Below are 18,458 nucleotides of genomic sequence, written 5' to 3'. Positions count from 1 at the left end.
AAAGCTCCTGTCTCTGGAGCCCAGCATACTGATAACAACCATGTGGCTCTCAGCCTGGGAAGAGCTCTTTGAATCTCCTGCAAGTCACTGTGCAGAACAGCAAGATTGCTTCCATTGCCAAGGGTGAGTGCTTTGGCAGGTTTCTTGCCCCAATCTTGGCTACAAACATCTACCTTGTTCCTCCCTGGCACTCTCTTCAGGCTGTAATCTAATGTTACTCCCTTCACCCCTAGCCCAAGCCAAGAGAGGGGCAGCAGCCTCCTTGGGATCAGATGGCCACTTCCAGCATGTGGAGTGCACCTTTGCTTTCTCTAGCTTGCTCCCTGGGTCCTCATTTTAGTGCAACAATCAGTAAGTCTCACAAGAGGGACCTTGGGGTTGAAGAATCATGCCATAAGCCAGTCAACATGGAGCCTAAGAAGATTTTGCTTCTTGGAAATCCTGGGGCTCCATCAACTGTCCTGTTAACTCAAGGTCATTCTGGAAAGTCAAGCAGGCCTGGTCATCCTGGAGTCACCGCGGGAATAAATAGCACTGGGGTGGGGGTGGGGGTGGGGGTGCATTTCCTCTCTGTGGCTGCAATGCCAATATACCTCAATCCACCAGCAGCACTTAGAGGTTCTGGGAGTCCAGGCTCCCAAACCTGGGGCAGGGGCATATGGGTAGGGGCAAAATGGGGAAAATCTAGGATGCAGGGGCTTCTCCCAGCCTGATGGCCCCAAAGAAAGTGGTGTGCTTGCTCATATTGATAGAAATGTCGGCGTGCACCATCTTCACGGCGATCTTCTGGCGCGCCTTGAGGAGGCAGACGCCTGCTGTATAGCAAGTGTTGTAGTTGGTCTTGCCTGTCTCGATGCTGCGCGTGCACTGGAGGAAGGGCTTCTCATCCACCACCACCTCATAGCTGGCAAAGTCAGTGAAGTTGATGTAGTACACCTGGGTGAGAGGCAACGAGAAGGGATTGGGGAAGAGAGGAAAGAGAGGGTAGGGCCCTCCCCTGGTGAGCAGACAGAACCTTCTTAGATGAGCTGCCAGTGTACCTTATGCAAGGGGCAGGTGTCAGGATTATGTCCTGTCCTTTCCCTGTTCTATGGGTCACATATAGCTGAGCAGACCACCTATGTCACAATAGTATACCTGTCACAAGTTCTGAGGGTGAAGTCTGCCCCCTATTTGCCACCTCACCAGCCCCTTACCCCAACTTGGCATGAAGCACAATGTTCTGAACACCTTAGGTGCTCAATCAGTGCTCCAGACATTAACTAATTTTCCATTTCCAGCTCGGGATGATTATTTGAGACTAAACTGAGAAGTCTGTGATTCCCCCTAGGAAGGGCATAGTAACAACTTTCCATCTCTGAAGCAGGTTAACAAAAGCTCCTCAGCTTATAGTTCACCCTTGGTGTGGCTGACTCTTCTCCCTGATTCCTACTGCTGTTTGGCCCTCTCATTATGCTGATTGAGGAAACAGATCTAGAGAGATGGAGAGCTAGCCACCACAAAGGAGACAATGGAGTTGGAAGTGTAAATCCCAGGCCCCTAACTTTAGTCTGTGGCTAGAAGGAAGCAAGAACCTGATGTCATGAAGATTTTCCCAGCATGCATGGGTCACTCCCAATTTTCTCCTGGGTCCAGTAGATAAATTTTCCATCTTTCATTACCTACTTGGCCATCTTACCCTACCCTACTCTTTGATTCTCCATCACCACCAAATGATGCTTAGTTAACAGGCATTGAGATTAAACTCACATGCCTTATAGGAGTTGAAACCTTCATGTGACACATTAAGTGACATTATAAAGACTACCTCCACAGGCTATTTGTGTGTGTGTGTGTGCACATGTGCACACACACACACATACATACATACATACACATGGGTACTAGGACTTGAACTTGGGCTAGGTGCTGTTCCTGAGCTTTTCTGCTCAAAGCTAACACTCTACCACCTTGAGCCATAGCACTACTTCTGGTTTTCTAGTGGTTAATTGGAGATACGAATCTCATAGGACTTTCCTACCCTGGGTGACTTTGAACCTTGATCTTCAGATCTCAGCTTCCTGAGTAACTAGAATTACAGGCATGAGCTAACAGTGCCCAGCTATACATGCTCTTTTGATGGAAACTGTGTATCCAGGTGCTATATAATCTTTAGGGTCAGGACCAAGGTACACCAAGATGCTTGGTGTACTTAACAAATGGTTGTTAACCCACCTTCTCTGGCCACTTTTCTGTGAGACCCATCTGTTGGCTCCACAGTCCTTCTGTCCATCTGTCTTGTTGCTGCCCCACCCCTGAAGCCTCAGTGTTAAGGCTCATCTACTGCTAGCTCTAGGGAGACACCTCCACCAGTGGAGGCAAACAATTGTAGGGTGTAAACAGGTGGGAACTGGCAGACCTGGGGGAAGTGGGCCCAGGGCAGGATAAGGACAGAAAACAGAGGGACAAAGGCCTGGGAGAATGACAGCAGGAAGGAGGTAAGAATAACAGAAACAGAGAGACAAATGGGAGAAAGAGGAAGGAAAGACAGTCAGAAATCTTTCTGAGGTGGAGAGAAAGTCTGCAGGAGCACTATTCATTATAATGCTCAAGCTAGCAGTGCTTTGGGGGAAGGGTTCTCAGCTTGGGAACTGACTTTGAAAAACTTTTGCTGAGACCAAGTTCAAGTTTGGCTGTAGAACCAAACAATTTAGAGGGAAAACGGGGCCTGAGGCCCTGCAGGAGGGAATCAGACAGCAGGGAGTGGGAAGGGCCTCTTTTCCATTTTTTCAGTATTTGGTCAAGGGGGAAAACACACCAAGAAACTGGCCCCCTCTCTGGACCTTTCAACTCCCTCCCATCGTTCTCCCTCACCCTCCCTCACTACCCCACCCCCAGGGCCAAAGCAGGAAGTTTGGTCTTGGCTGGCTACACAGTGCCCCATTGTGGCCTGCGCCGGATCTGCATTGTGGATATAAGAAGAGTTACGCCTAAGACCGTACTCACTTCTACCTGACTATAGATGAAGTAGGTGCCGTCCACCAGTACCTCCAGCTCCCCGCTGCGGGGATGTAGCTTAAACACCTTGGGGTTCATAGTGATGCGAGACCAGTCATTGAGCACTCCACCTGAAAGATCTCAGTATGAGAGAAGGGTAGTCACTCAGTACATGTCAGAAGAATCTGGGCAATAGCACTAAGAAACACCAAGCATTTTACAACCCCAGCCCCATCCCAGGTGACCAGGAAGGCCCAGAGGCCAAGCTTTAAGAGGACAAGTTGAAAGCAGGGAAACTGTGCTCTTTGTAAGGCAGCTATCAGGCCTGCCTCAGGGCCCCAGGGCTCTGTATATCTATCTTCATCCCCCTCCTCTCCTGAGCTGTTGTTCGTCTGCAAGGGTCTTTAAGCAACATTTTTTAATTTGAATTGGGAGGGGCCAGTAAGAGGAGAGTGAGCACAGCACACTGCTTTATTTTCTTTGTTGTTACAAGGCTGCACAGGCAAAATTCAGACACTGAGTGGCAGGCTAGGTCTATTATTATGCAGTTTCACTTTCCCAGTCATAGTTCCCGAATCTCCAACCTATTTCATAGGTTTATGGGTTTTCTCCTCTGTAAGGGATTCCTTTTTCTGGGTCCTCCATACCACTCCAGAAAAGCCTCGTTGGGCCCCAGGGAACCACTTAGCCCATTCAATTGTCTATCTGGGAACCTTTAAGGATCAAGGGTTATCGCTCAGATTCCAGAGCAACTGAAGCTAGTAATCACTATCCCCCAGGTCTTGTAGGTAAGAGGAAGCTTTGTTCAAGTTAGGGAAAGACTACCAAGCTGCAGTAGAGTAGCTAAGAGTACAGATGGTGGAAGATGACTGGGACCTGAGGTACCCTTGGTAAAGCATCCATCTCTTAATCCTACTCCATTTAGGAGGAACCAGCATGTAAGAGAGCATGCGCACGCACACGTGTGTGTGTGTGTGTGTGTGTGTGTGTGTAAACTTCCCTTTCCATCCTGTGGAAGAGAGCTGTTATGTTCCTTCATACCACAGGAGGGAAGCCAAACCCATGGGGTTACTTCCTCCTCTTAGTCATCCACCCAATACCTAAGAAATTTTATAGTGTGTGTGTGTATATGTGTGTGTGTGTGTGTGTGTGTGTGTGTGTGAATTCTGACGTTTGAGCTCAGGGCCTGTCCCTGAGCTTTTGTGCTCAAGGCTGGTGCTCTACCACTTGAGCCACAACTCCCCTTCTGGCTTTTTTGGTGCTTAATTGGAGATGAGTCTCATGGACTCTGCTGCCTGGGCTGCTTTTGAACCATGATCCTCAGATCTCAGCCTCACAAGTAGCTAGGAGTCCAGGTATGAGCCACAGGCACCTGGCTGTATCAGGTATCTTAACTTTTCTTTATTCATTGCTTCTACTCACATCCCTCTCCTTTCTACTCTAAGCTTGGTCAGCATCTGGCATGTTGGCTAGCTTGCTGCTTCCCAAGGCTGGGGGGTTCATGCATTTTAGACTTTGGCACCCTGAGGATCGGACATTATTTCAAAGCATTGTTCTTTAATGAATGTTCATGTCTCTTTGGGGAAGAAAATGAACCTAAGCATTCACTGGAGTCTATATACACATCACTGAAGTAGCACAGAGCCTAGTAAAAAGAGTCAGAAAGACATAGCTTTGGATCTCAGCAACTAAACTTTGAAATCTTGGGCCAGTTAATTAACCTCTCAGTTCCAGTTTCTGTCTCTGCAAAGAGAACCTGACTCCTACCTCACTAGATGGTTGTGAAGGCCAAATGAAATAAAAGACAAAAATATGCTGGAAACTCTAAAGTGCTATACACATGTAAGACAGTATGATTTATTATGGTATTATACAATCTCTCGGGGACTCTTAAATACAGGGAATACATGAAAGCAGTTTTTTTTCAACCTCTTGGAACACAATCTCACTTTGATAGACATTAGCATCTCACATTCCCTAGAGATTACAGCATGCCCTTCCTTCCTTGAGAGAAATGACCCTTCCATCCATTTTCTGTGCACAGAAACCAGACAAGATTTGATGTAGTTTTACTTTCTGTAGTTTGTATTGTGAAAATGCTTACCAAACTACACATACCTTCATGGAGATTCTCATATAGCCTCCCTTCCTCCCCAAGAATACTTAGGTAGATAATGTCACAAGTCTCCTTCAGCTCCCTCATCAGTGGATTCTGAATATAATTTGGGGGTAGCAATAGCTCTTGATACAAGCAGTTATGTGGGAGAGCCAGTAGAGGGCATGATGGAGCAGTGAAGGGCTTCCTATTTCAAGGGTACCTCAGCAGCCTGGGAAGAACTAGGCTGAGTGATTATTTGGAGGTTGGGAAAGAAGGAATGAAGAAGCTCCTCTTGGGGAATGAGCCTACATAGATTCTTACCATTCTTGACTTGAATTGCTGACCCTTGGCCCTGTAGGTGCACCACAGCTGGCTGGGAGGATGAGAAGGAAAGAGTCACTGTAATGGCTGCTTGATCAGCCACACATTCCCTCCCCAAGTTTTCTAGTCTCCATTTGTATCCCAATTATGGGATATTTCTACTTGAGTGTAATGTGATTTTGTGCCTCTGCCACTTCCTCATTATATGACCTCAGCGAAATGTAATGCCTCTGAGCCTCATTTCCCCAACTGTAAAATGGGGATTATGAGAATCTCTGTCTGGCTTCTTCACACAGGGGTGTTTAAAGATCAAATGAGGTGATGGATGTAAAATTGTCCTGCAAGGCTAGCAAGCATTGTGCTGTGATGTAGATTTATCACTGTGGCCAAACAGCTACAGTGAGGGCGGCTTCGTGGAGACAAGGGCTAGGCTAGGCAGCAGAACCTGCCAGTAGAGACAGATTAGCAAGCTCAAAGACAAGGGAGGAGCCATCAGGCCATTAAGGCAGAAGCCCAGGCTGGCCTTGGCCTGGAGCTACTTGGCTGTTTTTCAAGGACAAACTCTTATACTTCTCAGCTCCAGATCCCAGGCATTCTGAGTGCTGGCCAGGTGTCTGGAGATGTCTGGGGAGTTGGAGGCCCAGGTGAACAGGCCTACTGGAAGCTCATTTCAGCTGACTACTGAGCCTGATGGTGGTGACACTCTGTCTCTTGTGGAAAGAGGACAAAAGGTCCTGGCAAGGCAGGGTTCCCTTAGCTTAAGTCAGACCCTAGGGCAAAACTTTTCTATTTATAGATGGGGAGGGGTTTGAGCCTGAAAACAAAACAAAACAACCTCAGAACCTCCAGAGTGTCCTTATAAAATAAAGCCTTAAGAAATTTTATGGGGAGTTGACTTAAAGGTGGCTCTCAACCTGTGGCCTTCTCTTCTCCCCAGGAAGAGAGCAATCCCCAGCCAACCTGGTTCTCTCTTGTTCCAGCTTTATCCGCAGCACCTGCAAAATAGGACAGGACAATGAAAGGGCATGCTCCTTCTACTTTCTTCTCTCTTCACTTCTGCAGCAGTGGAACTGAGCCTTGCTCTCTGGGGCTAGCCCTGAGTTTTCTTCTCTAAAGATTAGAGCTGGAGGGGAGGGGGGTCAGACTGACAAGAGAGGCCCTAGGATGAGAGATGAGATTTCTTCTTTTGCCTTCCTGGCTCTTACCTTCATCTTTAGTGGAATGAACATCCATAGGAAATCTAGCTTTTTTGCCAATGTTGGCCCAAGGAAAACACCACTTTGTACCCATGAGGAGTAATGAGAGGGCATCCCTATCACTGTGTGCTTCTGAGATGATGCCACTTGCTTTTCTAGCTGGTTGCTCCCTTTCTATCAATTGTCTTCATAGAACCCACTGCCATTTGTAAAGATCTTGTTTCTTTAATTGTCTCTCTGCCTCTAGGACATAAACTCTATGAGAGCAGGGACCACTTAGCAATATATCTCCTTGTACACAGAAATTGCTCAATTAATATTTGTGGAATGATTGGATTAGAAAAACTAACTCTGTCTCTTGTGACCATGGTAACACTGCTGAGCCCTGTTTAAATTATAAGTTGAGGAATCTGAGTTCTGTTGCTAAATTCTTGGTCCCAGAGAAATAAACTGTAGACTCTATTGCTTGAAAACATCAACATACAGAAAGGGAGAAGAAGAAAGAACTAACAACTGACATTAACCCAGGAAGTCTGACTGCTGTCAACTCCAGTTACCCATACCTTTGGATCCTCTCTGGGACTCAGGGGAAAGATGTAAATGGATGAAATGGTATCTTGTTTGTATATGTGTATATATGTGTTATGGTTTTGGGGCTTGCCCCTTAGCTATTTTGCTCAATGCTGTCACTCTACTACTTGAGCCATACCTCTACTTCTGTCTTCTTGGTGGTTAACTGGAGATAAAATTCTTGTAGACTTTTATGTCTGGGGTGGCTATGTATTGCAATTCTCAGATGTCAGCCTCCTGAGTAGCATGGATTACATGTGTAAGCCACTGGTGCCTGGCTGAAATGGTATTTAAATGGGTAGTGTGGGGCTGGGAAGATGGCTGGGAAGTGTGCTTGCCCCGCACGCATGATGCTCTGGGTTCAATTCCTCAGCACCACATAAGCAGAAAAAGCTGGAAGTGGCACTGTAGCTCAAGTGGTAGAGCACTAGCCTTGAGCTGAAGAGCTGAGGGACAGTGCCCAGGCCCAGAGTTCAGGCCCCACGACTGACAGAAAAAAGGGTAGTATGGCGGGTTAAGGATCTAGTGTGAGAATCACTTGGTTCCAGGAAAGGAAGACCTTGGGGCCTAGGTTTATTGCATCTACTGCCAGACTTTATTGTAAGTAACTACTTGTTGTCATCTCTGGGAAAGGAAACAGTGTTCATGGGATCAAAGTATCCTAGGACTTGTTCTTTTGTGCAATCCCCACCATTCTTTCCCATAGCCTGTTCTAGCTATACCAAAAATAGTGTGTGGAGCTACATGCTGGAAATCAAATCAGAGGAGATCAAGGTTGTCATCCCTTAGGATTTCCTGTGACCTCTCAGGGCCTCTATCCCTTGCCTCTGTTTCTGGCTCATCTAAGTTTACTAGCCTACTCACTATAGAGAGGCTTGGAGTGAAGGATAGATTATGATAGAAGGGTTGAATTGGACAAGAATAGGGCTCCACCAACTGATACAGCAGGCCAGACCATATCAGCACGTTCAACTGCTAGCACTATGCTTGGCTAGGAGACCTATATTTCTTACTGCATGCCATAAATGTCATCAGTGTTTGAAAATGCTCTCCTCCTCTTGCTCTCAAAAAGTGAGCAAATACAGTCATTATATTCAATGTACATTATGTAAAATGAACTATGTAAGGTCAGGGGAGGTAGGGGGATATGAGAGAGAACAAAGGAAGGAATTACATTGATGAAGAAGCATTGTACTCATAACCTCACTAATGGAATTGTAATCCCTTTATACAACTACTTAATAACAATAAGAATGTAAAAAAGTACTTCTAAATTTTTTGGAGAGATAGAGGAACTCACCAGAAGGTCCCTGGAGGCCAGGGGGTCCTTGAGGACCTGGAGGGCCAGGAGGACCAGGTGGTCCCATAACAGTTGTTCCTGGAATGCCAGGAATTCCTGGGATTCCTGGGGGTCCCTGGGGTCCTGGAGGTCCTGGAGGTCCTGGGGGACCATTGGGCCCAGGTGGCCCTGCCTTCTTTCCTGAAAAACAGTATCCAGCATTACATTTGAAGTTACATTGACTGTCAAGGATGTGCTGTTAGTAGAGTGCTGTCAGGAATTGTAGAGACTTAGAACAATACAAAGTCAGCCATCTGGGAGTTTATGCTAAAGAGCCAGAAACCTTATTTCCTGGGCCTAGCTTGAACTCAGAGCCTAAGTGCTATCCTTGAGCTTGTTTACTCAAGGCAAGAGCTCTACCACTTTAAGCCACAGCTTCCCTTCCAATTTTCTGATGGTTAATTGGAATGAAGAGTCTCATGGACTTCCCTGCCTGGGCTGGCTTCAAATCGCAACACTCAGATCTCAGCCTCCTGAGTACCTAGGATTATAGGTGTGAGTCACCAGTGCCCAGGTAAGAGCCAGACAACTTTATCTCATATAACCTCTCAGCCTGACTTGAGGCTAGAGAAATAAATGGCCTTCAAGGAGCTCAGTCTAGTAGGGAAATAGTCATAGTCATTGGAAAGTGCTACATTAGTGGTAAGGACCAAATGCTGAAGAGGTCAGGGGATGCTTCAAAAAGGAGGTCATGTTTCAGCTGAGTCCAAAGGAGGGGAACTACCAAGCAGTTAGACCTATGGGTCGCTTGATGGTTCCTTTTTAGAATGGGGCTATTGTCAAAGAGCATGGGACTTTCATGTTCACTACCCAGTCTGGTGGACTTGATGTGGCTCACAAGAGGAAGCTGGACAGTGTAGCTTCAGGAAGACTCTTACAGGAGTCAGTATGTTCAGGGGGCTGAGAATGAAGCATGGGAAGGAGTTTGAAAGGTAGGGTGGATGGTAAGGGAGAGTAGCAGAGAGGGAGAGATTGAGAATATTGAGAAATAATAGGAAAGAAGAGGAGGTGGAGTGGAGAGAACAAAGGAGGAGGCATAGGCTTTGTTTCTCAACTGAACTCTCTAAACTCTATTTCTAAAGATCTCTAGGAAAGGAAATTCTGCAAACTCCTTCACCTCTCACTGCTCAGCTAGAAAGTTTTCTGGTATATTTAACTGAAATCCCTCTTGTGGCAGTTTGAACTTTTTTTTATTCTTTGTATAGACAGAGAAGAAAAGTTACCACCAGCACATATATAAAACCCTTCATATGTTCAAGGACATTAGGTTACCCATTAACCTTCATTTTTATAGGCATAAGTAATCTACCTTCCTAGAATCTTTTCTCTGAGGCTGTATTCATTAATATATTATTTGCCATGGCCACAAATGCCTTACCTTTTCCTTCTTATTGTTCTGCTAGAGCACCCATCACCCCTCCTACTTCATATTCCAGTCCTTCCAATGTTCCTACCACAATATAGTCATGTTAAATGAGTCATAACTGTTGTCTTGAACCCAAGTCTTCAGTTCCTCCTATTGACTTGTTCTGATCTGAGCAGACACACAAGAACTGCAGGCGATTATTCTATTCCATGGATTGTACTAGGTGTTTTATTCCTTCACTGTCTTTTCACAATTTGGGGAAGTTCTAAAAATGGAAGCCTTTTGCCAGACATTATCACTATGTCCTTACTTACAGCAATTTCTTCATTTTTTGTGTCAGTACTAGTGCTTGAACTCAGGACCTGAGCACTCTCTCTTAGCTGTTTTTGCTCAAGCCTGATACACTACCACTTGATCCACACCTCCACTTCTGGCTTTTTGGTGGCTAGCTGGAGATTAGAGTCTCATAGACTTTCCTGCCTGGGTTAGCTTCAAATTGCAATCCTCACATCTCAGCCTCCTAAGTAAATAGAATTCAGTGAGCCATTGGTGCCTGCCTCTAAGGTAATTTCTTAGAATTTTAAATACAATTTATTTACTGCCAAGAGTATACTGTCAGTAATGTGTTGCCAGGAGTTTTAGAGACTTCATGACACTCTCTAAGGTTAAAGTTTTTGCTTTAAACTGTACTGGCTCCAACTCTCTGCTCCCCAGACTCTTAGCCTGGAGAATCCTATCTTAATTTATCAGCTCTTCATTTAAGAATAATGTTTCAGTGGGGGAAAATGAGGGAGGGGGTAACACTGTTCAAAAATGTACTTATTACCTTACTAATGTAACTGTAACCCTCTATGTATATCACCTTTACAATAAAATTAAATCAAACAAGTAATATGTCATGTCCAAGAAACCAAACATTCATGGCAAGATCATTCAAGAAGCCAACTGTCCGTGTCTAACCACATCAGAATTTGGAAATAGAATGCAGATCATTATAGGATTACTGTCTCAGGGAAGCAAAGAAAGCAAGCTCTGTAGAGCATTTCTCATAGTCATTTTAGTAATGAAGACCTAGAGGCATGAGATTTAGAATTTTCCCTGCACTTAGCAGCAAAAGATCAGATCTGCCCAGTTTCTAGATCTAGCCAATTTGAAGATGTTGAACAGGGAAACCATCCCCCTTAGGATTTGGGAAGTTTCCAAATCAGGCTTAGTCAGTTCCCAAGTTTCAATTCTAGCTAGTGTAGTGGAAAGAACACATAATCTGTACTCAGGAGATAAGGAGGTAAGCCCCATCTCTGCCATAGATGTACTTTCCGTAAATCCTTTCCTCTTCTTGAGCCTTAGTTTCTCTATCTGTGAAAAGAGGAGCTTGGCCTTGGTGATTTCTCCATTTTCTCTTGAAATTCTCCATGAGGAGAACTGACCTACCTCTGGCAGTCAGGGAACTTCTCTAACCGTATAAGGTTGCTTCTCCCTCTTCATTTGTTTGGAGGGGGGTATGGAATAGACATAGAGGATGGTGTATGTTAGATCATCCCTGGTCCTACCTATTATTTGCAGGTCTAACAGACTTTTTAGCTATAGTGTGTTCTGTGGGTAATACACCTTCAAGGATGTGAGTCCTCTGTAATTGCTCAATGTAATTGTAGAAGAATTATAGCCAGACACATCTCCATTCCAAGATAATAATGGTTGGTGCATAAACAGAGGATGTTCACTTATGAAGCTGTTAAAAGGCATTTGAGCAAAAGCTTCTGCTACAATCCAGTTCTGCAGCTGGCTTCTGCCTTTCTAGAATCAGAAAAGTGTGCTTTTCCTACTTGTATACTTACAGGAAGTTCAGTCCAAAGAAGAATATGTGTGTGTGTGTGTGTGTGTGTGTGTATACACACACACACATATAAATATAATGACCTGTGGACCAAGATGGTTGAATTCCTTCTCCTGACTTTCCAATGTTAATAGAATATTTCATGATACAAAAGATCAGAGACATTTGCATTTACAATGTTACCCTGTGTAGTCTTAGATGAAAGAATACATTATTCCTTTTTTGTGTATGTGGGTCCTAGGGCTTGAACTCAGCCTGGGTGCTGTCCCTGAGCTTCTTTTGCTCAAAGCTGACATTCTATCACTTGAACCACAGCTTTACTTCTGATTTTTTGATGGTTAATTAGAGATAAGAATCTCATGGACTTTTCTGCCCTGGCTGGCCTCTAGCCTAAGTCCTCAGATCTCTGCCTCCTGAGTAACTAGGATTACAGTTGTGAACCATTGGAGCCTGGCTCACTATTCCTTTTAAAGCTATACTTCATCCAAGGGATATTTCCTTCACCTTTTAGGTAAGTCCCAAATGTTGAAGGGTTTAAGGGAAAGACTGAGGGAGAGAGAGGGAAAGGGAGATAAGAGAAATCCTGATAGTTGTGGAGGTAGGAAAACTCCACTAAACGGTGAAAATTGAGTGAACAATTCAATTTACCTCTTCAGGCATGTGCCTATTCACTGTGTCCAAGGAAATCCATATGAAATGGATTCTAAATCACTTGCAGCCCAAGTAAATGCTTAAGGCTTATGTGCAGTCTTTTCCCAGTAATGTCCCATACACAAGGTAGCAGTGCTGGCTGGGCAATGATATGAGCTATAATTTTAGTATTAAAAGTATGTGACAAGAGTTAAGAAATAAATGTTTGAAAATCAAATTTACTTTCTTAAAAGAGAGTATCTTGCCCAGCCCCTCCAGAGTAAAAAGTTTTTCTCATTGAGTCTACCTTTATGGCTGTTTATTATCCTGGCTTAGTTTGGGTCTTGAGAAGGCCAGGCCCTTTCTCAATATCTTTACAAGAGGAATTCAAGTTTTACCTGTGGACCAGAGTGCTTCAAGGTACCCAAGAACTTCAGTGTTCAGAACACTAGTAGGCTGCACCTAAAAATAGTCTTTTTTGGCCAAGTTTGAAGTAGTTAATTTATTCTAGAAAGCTGCATAATTTTTTTGTGTGATACTGAGGTTTGAACTTGGGGCCTCATATTTGTTATCAGGCACTCTACAACTTGAGACACTCCATCAACCCTTTGTATGTTTTGAGAAAAGATCTCACTTTATGCCTGGGCCAACCTGGGCTTTGATACTGCTCTTGTGTTGCCCTACATTGCTGGCATGACAGACTCATACCACTGCCTAGCCATTGGTAGAGATGGAGTCTTACCAACTTTCCTTCCTCCACACCAGGTTGCCTTGAACCACAATCTTCCATCTCCACCTCCCAAGGAATGAGGAGTACAACCTTGAGTCACTGTGCCCAACATATAAATCTTAACAGAATCATTTCACTTAAAACATTTGAATAAAAAGATCATTAGTTTTACACTATCTTCCTTCAGGCTCCAAATCCAGAGATAAACTTGTTTCACAGTTGGTTCTTTTAGTGCTAAGAAGTGGAGCATATTTTTCTAGTCCTGCCCTTGGAGCCTGTTTTGCCTTTGGATTCTCATTGTTAAGTAAGCAAACACTTCTATGGGTCTTTTTGTCAGTCTCATCTCAGGTACAACGAGGACTTACTGAACCAACAAGAACATAGTAGAACTGTCCAAGTAGAAGCTTCTTTACAAAGGCTAAAGGATCAAAGTAATTCTACAGCCTATTTTTTTCCATCACAGGGAATTTGATAATGATTCCTTAAAGCAAGAAACATCTTCCTAGTCATCTGAGAAACTGAAGAAATCAAATATTGCCATTTTTCCATAGGTAATACACTTTTTTCTCTATAAGGTGTTTTAAGTCCTCCTTCAAACCAATAATGGACTTAATAAAGGAGGAGGGGGAAGGAGAGAAAAAAGAGAGGCTTCAGGAAGAATAAGGAGAATGAAGGAAAGAGATGTAAATGGTATTGTCTGGAAGAGAGAGCAAGAATGAGGGAAAAAAACAACTTATGTGTTGCTAGAGAATCAATTCTATTTTTTTTTTTTTTTGGGTCCGGTCGTGGGGCCTGACCTCTGGGCCTGGGTGCTGTCCCTCAGCTCTTCAGCTGAAGGCTAGCGCTCTACCACTTGAGTCACAGCGCCACTTCCGTCTTTTTTCTTTTTGCTTATGTGGTGCTGAGCATTCGAACCCAGGGCCTCATGCATGCAAGTCAAGCACTCTACCACTGAGCCATCTTCCCAGCTCAATTCTATTTTTTGATCAACCATCACTGAAGAATTATTTCCTGTTCTTTAGAAACTGCAACAGTCAAATGCATCACATTGATGGAATAAAATAATGAGCAATCAAACATTGAAATAAACAAATATGAAATTTTACTTTCTTGATTTTTTCTTTTAATTATTTTTTTAAAACACCATATTTATATAATATTTTTCCTTTATAAAATTGGGAGTTCAACTTACCCTTCTTTTTGTTTTTAACTGGACCTATGAGAAAGAGAAATGAAAATTTAAGTCAGTGGAAAGAAACACAAATTGTTTTTTCTCTAAAGCAGTCACTAAAAGGGTCCCCCAAATACTACAAACTTAAAGATGTCCTACAGCCAAGGGCCAAGTTTTTGGTAAAGAATCTATCAACTATCAGGCCTTCTCAATCAGTCTGTTTTCTGACTGTTGATGCCAAAAATTATAAAGAAATTTCTTCTAGTGGAGGTGGGGAGATATGTGTGAGAGAATGGGACTTCCCAGTAGAGATGAAATGCCCAGAAACGCACAACTCAACAACCTTAGGACGGCATTCCAATAACTCTGCAAGTCCTGAGGTTGAAGAGTTATGCATTCAGGTACAAATCTCATATGAAGTCTTATGGTGAAAGTGGAAAACTTTTTGAAAAGGGCTGTTTTTATAGCAGGGACACAGCAGCAGTAGTTTACTTTTTACTCATTTCCTTATTGTGATTTGTTAGTTATTAAAACAGTGCCAACAATAAAACACTCATGTGGGGGCCATATGTACTCCCAGTGCAATTTACCAGAACTTAATAAATGCTCTAAAGGAGGTGTCAACAGTTTCATCAGCAGTAAAATCACATGCACTTTCTTGCAAATTGCTTTTTTTTTTTGAGCCAGGGTCTTGCTCTATAGCCCAGAATGGCCTTCATCTCAAGATTCTCTTATCTCTGCTTCTTGAGTGCAGGGATTACAGGCTTGTGCAATCATGCCTGGCCTTGAGAATTGTTTATAAGGAAAACAATTTTAATCAATAGAGGGAACCTGGGAAATCTAATTCTTTTCTAATATAGTTAGGCAACAACCACTCCCTAGACACACACAGTTTAGGTTTTTCTTAGTCATTTTCCCTCCTGGGGATCCAATTCTCTTTATTCTGTAGATGGATCTTTCTTTAGATACAGGTATTTAAAATCTGTTCCAAGCACCAACATAGACAATATTATACAACATTAAATTTCTGTCAATGCCCTCATGAGCTCACAAAGAGAACAACAAATAGTTGTATATTATCTTATAATTTGTAAAACATGCTTTGTATATTGTCTCAGTTAATCCTTGCAACAAGTCTGGAATAATATCTACCTATGAAAACAGGCTCTATTAGATGTCAGTAACCATTTCTAACATTTATAGCTTCAAGTGTGACCATCAGAGCTACACCTGCTACTTAAAAAAAACAGTACATGTATAGACTTCCCTAGCAAAGAAATGTGCAACAGTAGATGTCTTAAATTGAGTTGAGCAACTGGCTGTACTCCCAGTCCTTTGTCTTTTTACCCCCTACAGTCTTTATCTTCTTTTAACAGCTTTGCACACACTTGAGAATGTGCATGGTGGTGGCGGCAAGGAAGCAAGCAACTCAACCTGAGAAGGGGGCTCCTCCTTGTCCTCCTTAAACTGCAAAACTACTTAGGAAAGGATTTACACAGAAATGGCCCAGCTCCACCAGCCAGTAGCCAGCTAGCCATCTCAGCCCCCACATTCACCTCAGCAATGGAGAACAGTAGGACAACAGCTGTTGCTGCCATCGTGACCTCATAGCCAAGCTGTTCTGGGTCTGATACAGTCTTTTCTTTTTCTTTCTTTCTTGCCCTTCTGCTAGAGTGTTGTCCTGGAGCTTTTTCATTCAAGGAAAGTGCTCTACCTCTTTGAGCCACAGCACCACTTTTGGTTTTCTGGTGGTTTATTGGAGATAAGAGTCTCATGGACTTTCCTGTCCTGGCTGCCTCTGAACTGAAATCCTCAGACCTCAGCCTCCTAAATAGCTAGGATTACTGGTGCCCAGCTTTCTTGTGCACATTTATATATACATACACACACACACACACACACTTTCATATATATAATAAAAGTCTTTTGCATATGGGCTGGGAAGATGGCTCAGTGGTAGGGTGCTTGCCTTGTATGCATGAGGCCTTGGGTTCAATTCCTCAGCACCACATAAGCAGAAAAAGCCACAAGTGGCACTGTGGCTCAAGAGGTAGAGTGCTAGCCTTCAGCTGAAGAGCTGAGGGACAGCACCCAGATCCAGAGTTCAGGCCCCACGACCAAGAGCAAAAAAAGTCTTTTACATAACATATTACTAGAATTGTTTCTTTTGGATCAGAGTGGGAAAGGCTTTCCTTTTATATATGGTCACTGTCTTCAATCATATATTGTTAGGTCCTGCATAGGGTAATATTATAAAAGTATTATTTTTTCTAGTTTTCTAGTTTCCTTTTTAAATTTATAATTAATCTAGTATAGGTTTTGTGGTAAACAATGTGAGGAAAGGAGCCAAAACTGAAATTTTATTTTCTCCCCAAACGGTAATCACATGGGGAGTACATAAAGAAAAAGGGCTCAAAACCTTTCTTCTACTCCATTTTTGGTCATGGAAAGGCTCTCAGAGACATTGTGTATTTCCCTTGAGAAAAAAGATAATGTAAAGTCATTAGGCTGTATCACATTTCCCATGAGTGCTAATGAGTACATCATCTCAAAAACACAGAGGTAAATCATTCTTATGAGTTTTAAGCCTCTAAGCCTAGGTTCTGTATTTGCTATGCTCATTGCTTCCATTTGAGGCCATTATACTTTCCCAACTGAATGAGAGGAAATGCCAGGAAGCTATATCTACCCTGTATTACACAGAGCAAAACAGGCAACCCTCTTCTGAGTTCTGTAACACTTTAGATGTATTGATTTAGTTTCTACATATGCTTCAGAAACTTGTTCTTACATATTCACTGCACTATCACTATTACAGGTCTATGTCAATGGTAATAAGCTACATTTCTACATCATTCCAATTTCCTCTACTTGTAACCATTATGTTTTCTATAAAAAATGCATCACAGTGGGACAGAAGGTTATGCAGTACCTGGGACTGTTCTGATAGAATGAAAATTGAGATCAGACAGGTTTTGTTCAATGTAGGTGGTCAGTGTGCCTATATGACATTAAGAAAATTGTGTCTCGTAACAGAAGGAGCTAGTTCTAAATTCAACTATAAACTGTAAACTGTTATAAGATAAGTGATTTTTATTCTGATTTTCATTTGCTAAATGAAGAAATACTCTATACACTGTCTCTATTCAAGGTCTAGGATTATAACCAGGAAGGATGATATAAAACCAACGAGCTAGAATTCTGTAGCCAGTAAAATTACTCTTCAAAAAATGAAGGCGAAAGAGACTTTCAGACAAAATTAAGAGAATTCATTGCCAGTAGATCTGCCTTGGAAGAAATATTAACAGAAGTTTCTAAGAAGGAATATGATATAGGTCAGAAACTTGGCTCTCCATAAAAAGGAAGTGAATTTGAGAATGAATAAGAGAAAATAAATAAAAATATTTTGTTGAATCTTAATAAAACATACAACAATTTTGTTCAAAATAATTATAGCAGAAATGTGCTCCATGATTATAATTTATAAATCTGAAAAACAAATTACAGCAATGTCAAAAAGGAGAAGAGGTACACATTGGGAAGACTCTTCTCTAGGGCCCTTGAACTGAAGTGGTAGAGTGTTATTTGAAGGTGGACATGAAATACTTCAAACAGTGGGGAAACCTGTATATTGTTTTTTAAAAAAGGACAAATCATATGCTAATAGAGGAGAAAATAGAATCATAAGATGCTTGATTAAAATCAAAGAAGGCAGGAAAAGAGTGGAAGTTAAGAAAAGAAAGGATGCCGGGCACCAGTAGCTCACGTTACTCAGGAGGCTGAGAGCAGAGGATTGCAGGTCAATGCCAGCCCAGGCAAGGAACATCCGTTAGACACTTATCTCCAATTAACCACTAGAAAACCAGAAGTGGCACTGTGGTGAGCTGAAGAGCTCAGGGACAGTGCCCAGGCCCGTGCCCAGGCCCAGGCCCAGCATTCAAGCTCCATGACCGGAAAAAAAAAAAGGAAAAAAATGTCAGTGACTAGAAAACTACCATGATAGTAGAAATTAACTCTGCTATACAAATAATCACTTTAAATGTGAATGCTGTAAAAACATGAATTAAATATAAAGGCTAATGGTACACATTTGTAATTTGGGTACTTGGGGACCAGAGGCAAGAGGGCCATGAGTCTGAGATCAGGCTAAACTATATAACAAAACTGTCTGAACAAAACAAAACAAAAGAAAAATCAAGCAAACCGTTGCAACAATGAGAAGTACAA

General features: G+C 42.8%; 1 protein-coding gene across 7 annotated transcripts in view; it reads right to left on the bottom strand.

Annotated features, from left to right (window-relative positions):
* Positions 1-287: 287 nt before the first annotated feature.
* Positions 288-18,458, bottom strand: part of Eda (ectodysplasin A) — a 397,427-nt gene continuing 379,256 nt past the window's right edge. Inside the window, exons 3-8 of one of the 7 annotated variants that reach the window (XM_013031631.1) lie at positions 14,253-14,276; positions 8,462-8,641; positions 6,356-6,390; positions 5,396-5,447; positions 3,028-3,116; positions 288-936 (exon numbers count right to left, since the gene is read on the bottom strand). In XM_013031631.1, the coding sequence (XP_012887085.1) occupies positions 685-936; positions 3,028-3,116; positions 5,396-5,447; positions 6,356-6,390; positions 8,462-8,641; positions 14,253-14,276 (632 nt within the window). In that variant the 3' untranslated portion in view covers positions 288-684. Of the gene's footprint in view, positions 937-2,985; positions 3,117-5,395; positions 5,448-6,355; positions 6,391-8,461; positions 8,642-14,252; positions 14,277-18,458 lie in introns of all 7 variants that reach the window. The other 6 variants (XM_013031626.1, XM_013031627.1, XM_013031630.1 and 3 more) reach the window with 6 other exon arrangements.

This window comes from Dipodomys ordii, unplaced genomic scaffold (genome assembly GCF_000151885.1).
Source record: "Dipodomys ordii isolate 6190 unplaced genomic scaffold, Dord_2.0 Scaffold142, whole genome shotgun sequence".
Classification (NCBI taxonomy): Eukaryota; Metazoa; Chordata; class Mammalia; order Rodentia; family Heteromyidae; genus Dipodomys; species Dipodomys ordii.
Note: the sequence above shows the minus strand (reverse complement) of the source record. Positions and strands in the feature narration are given on the sequence as shown.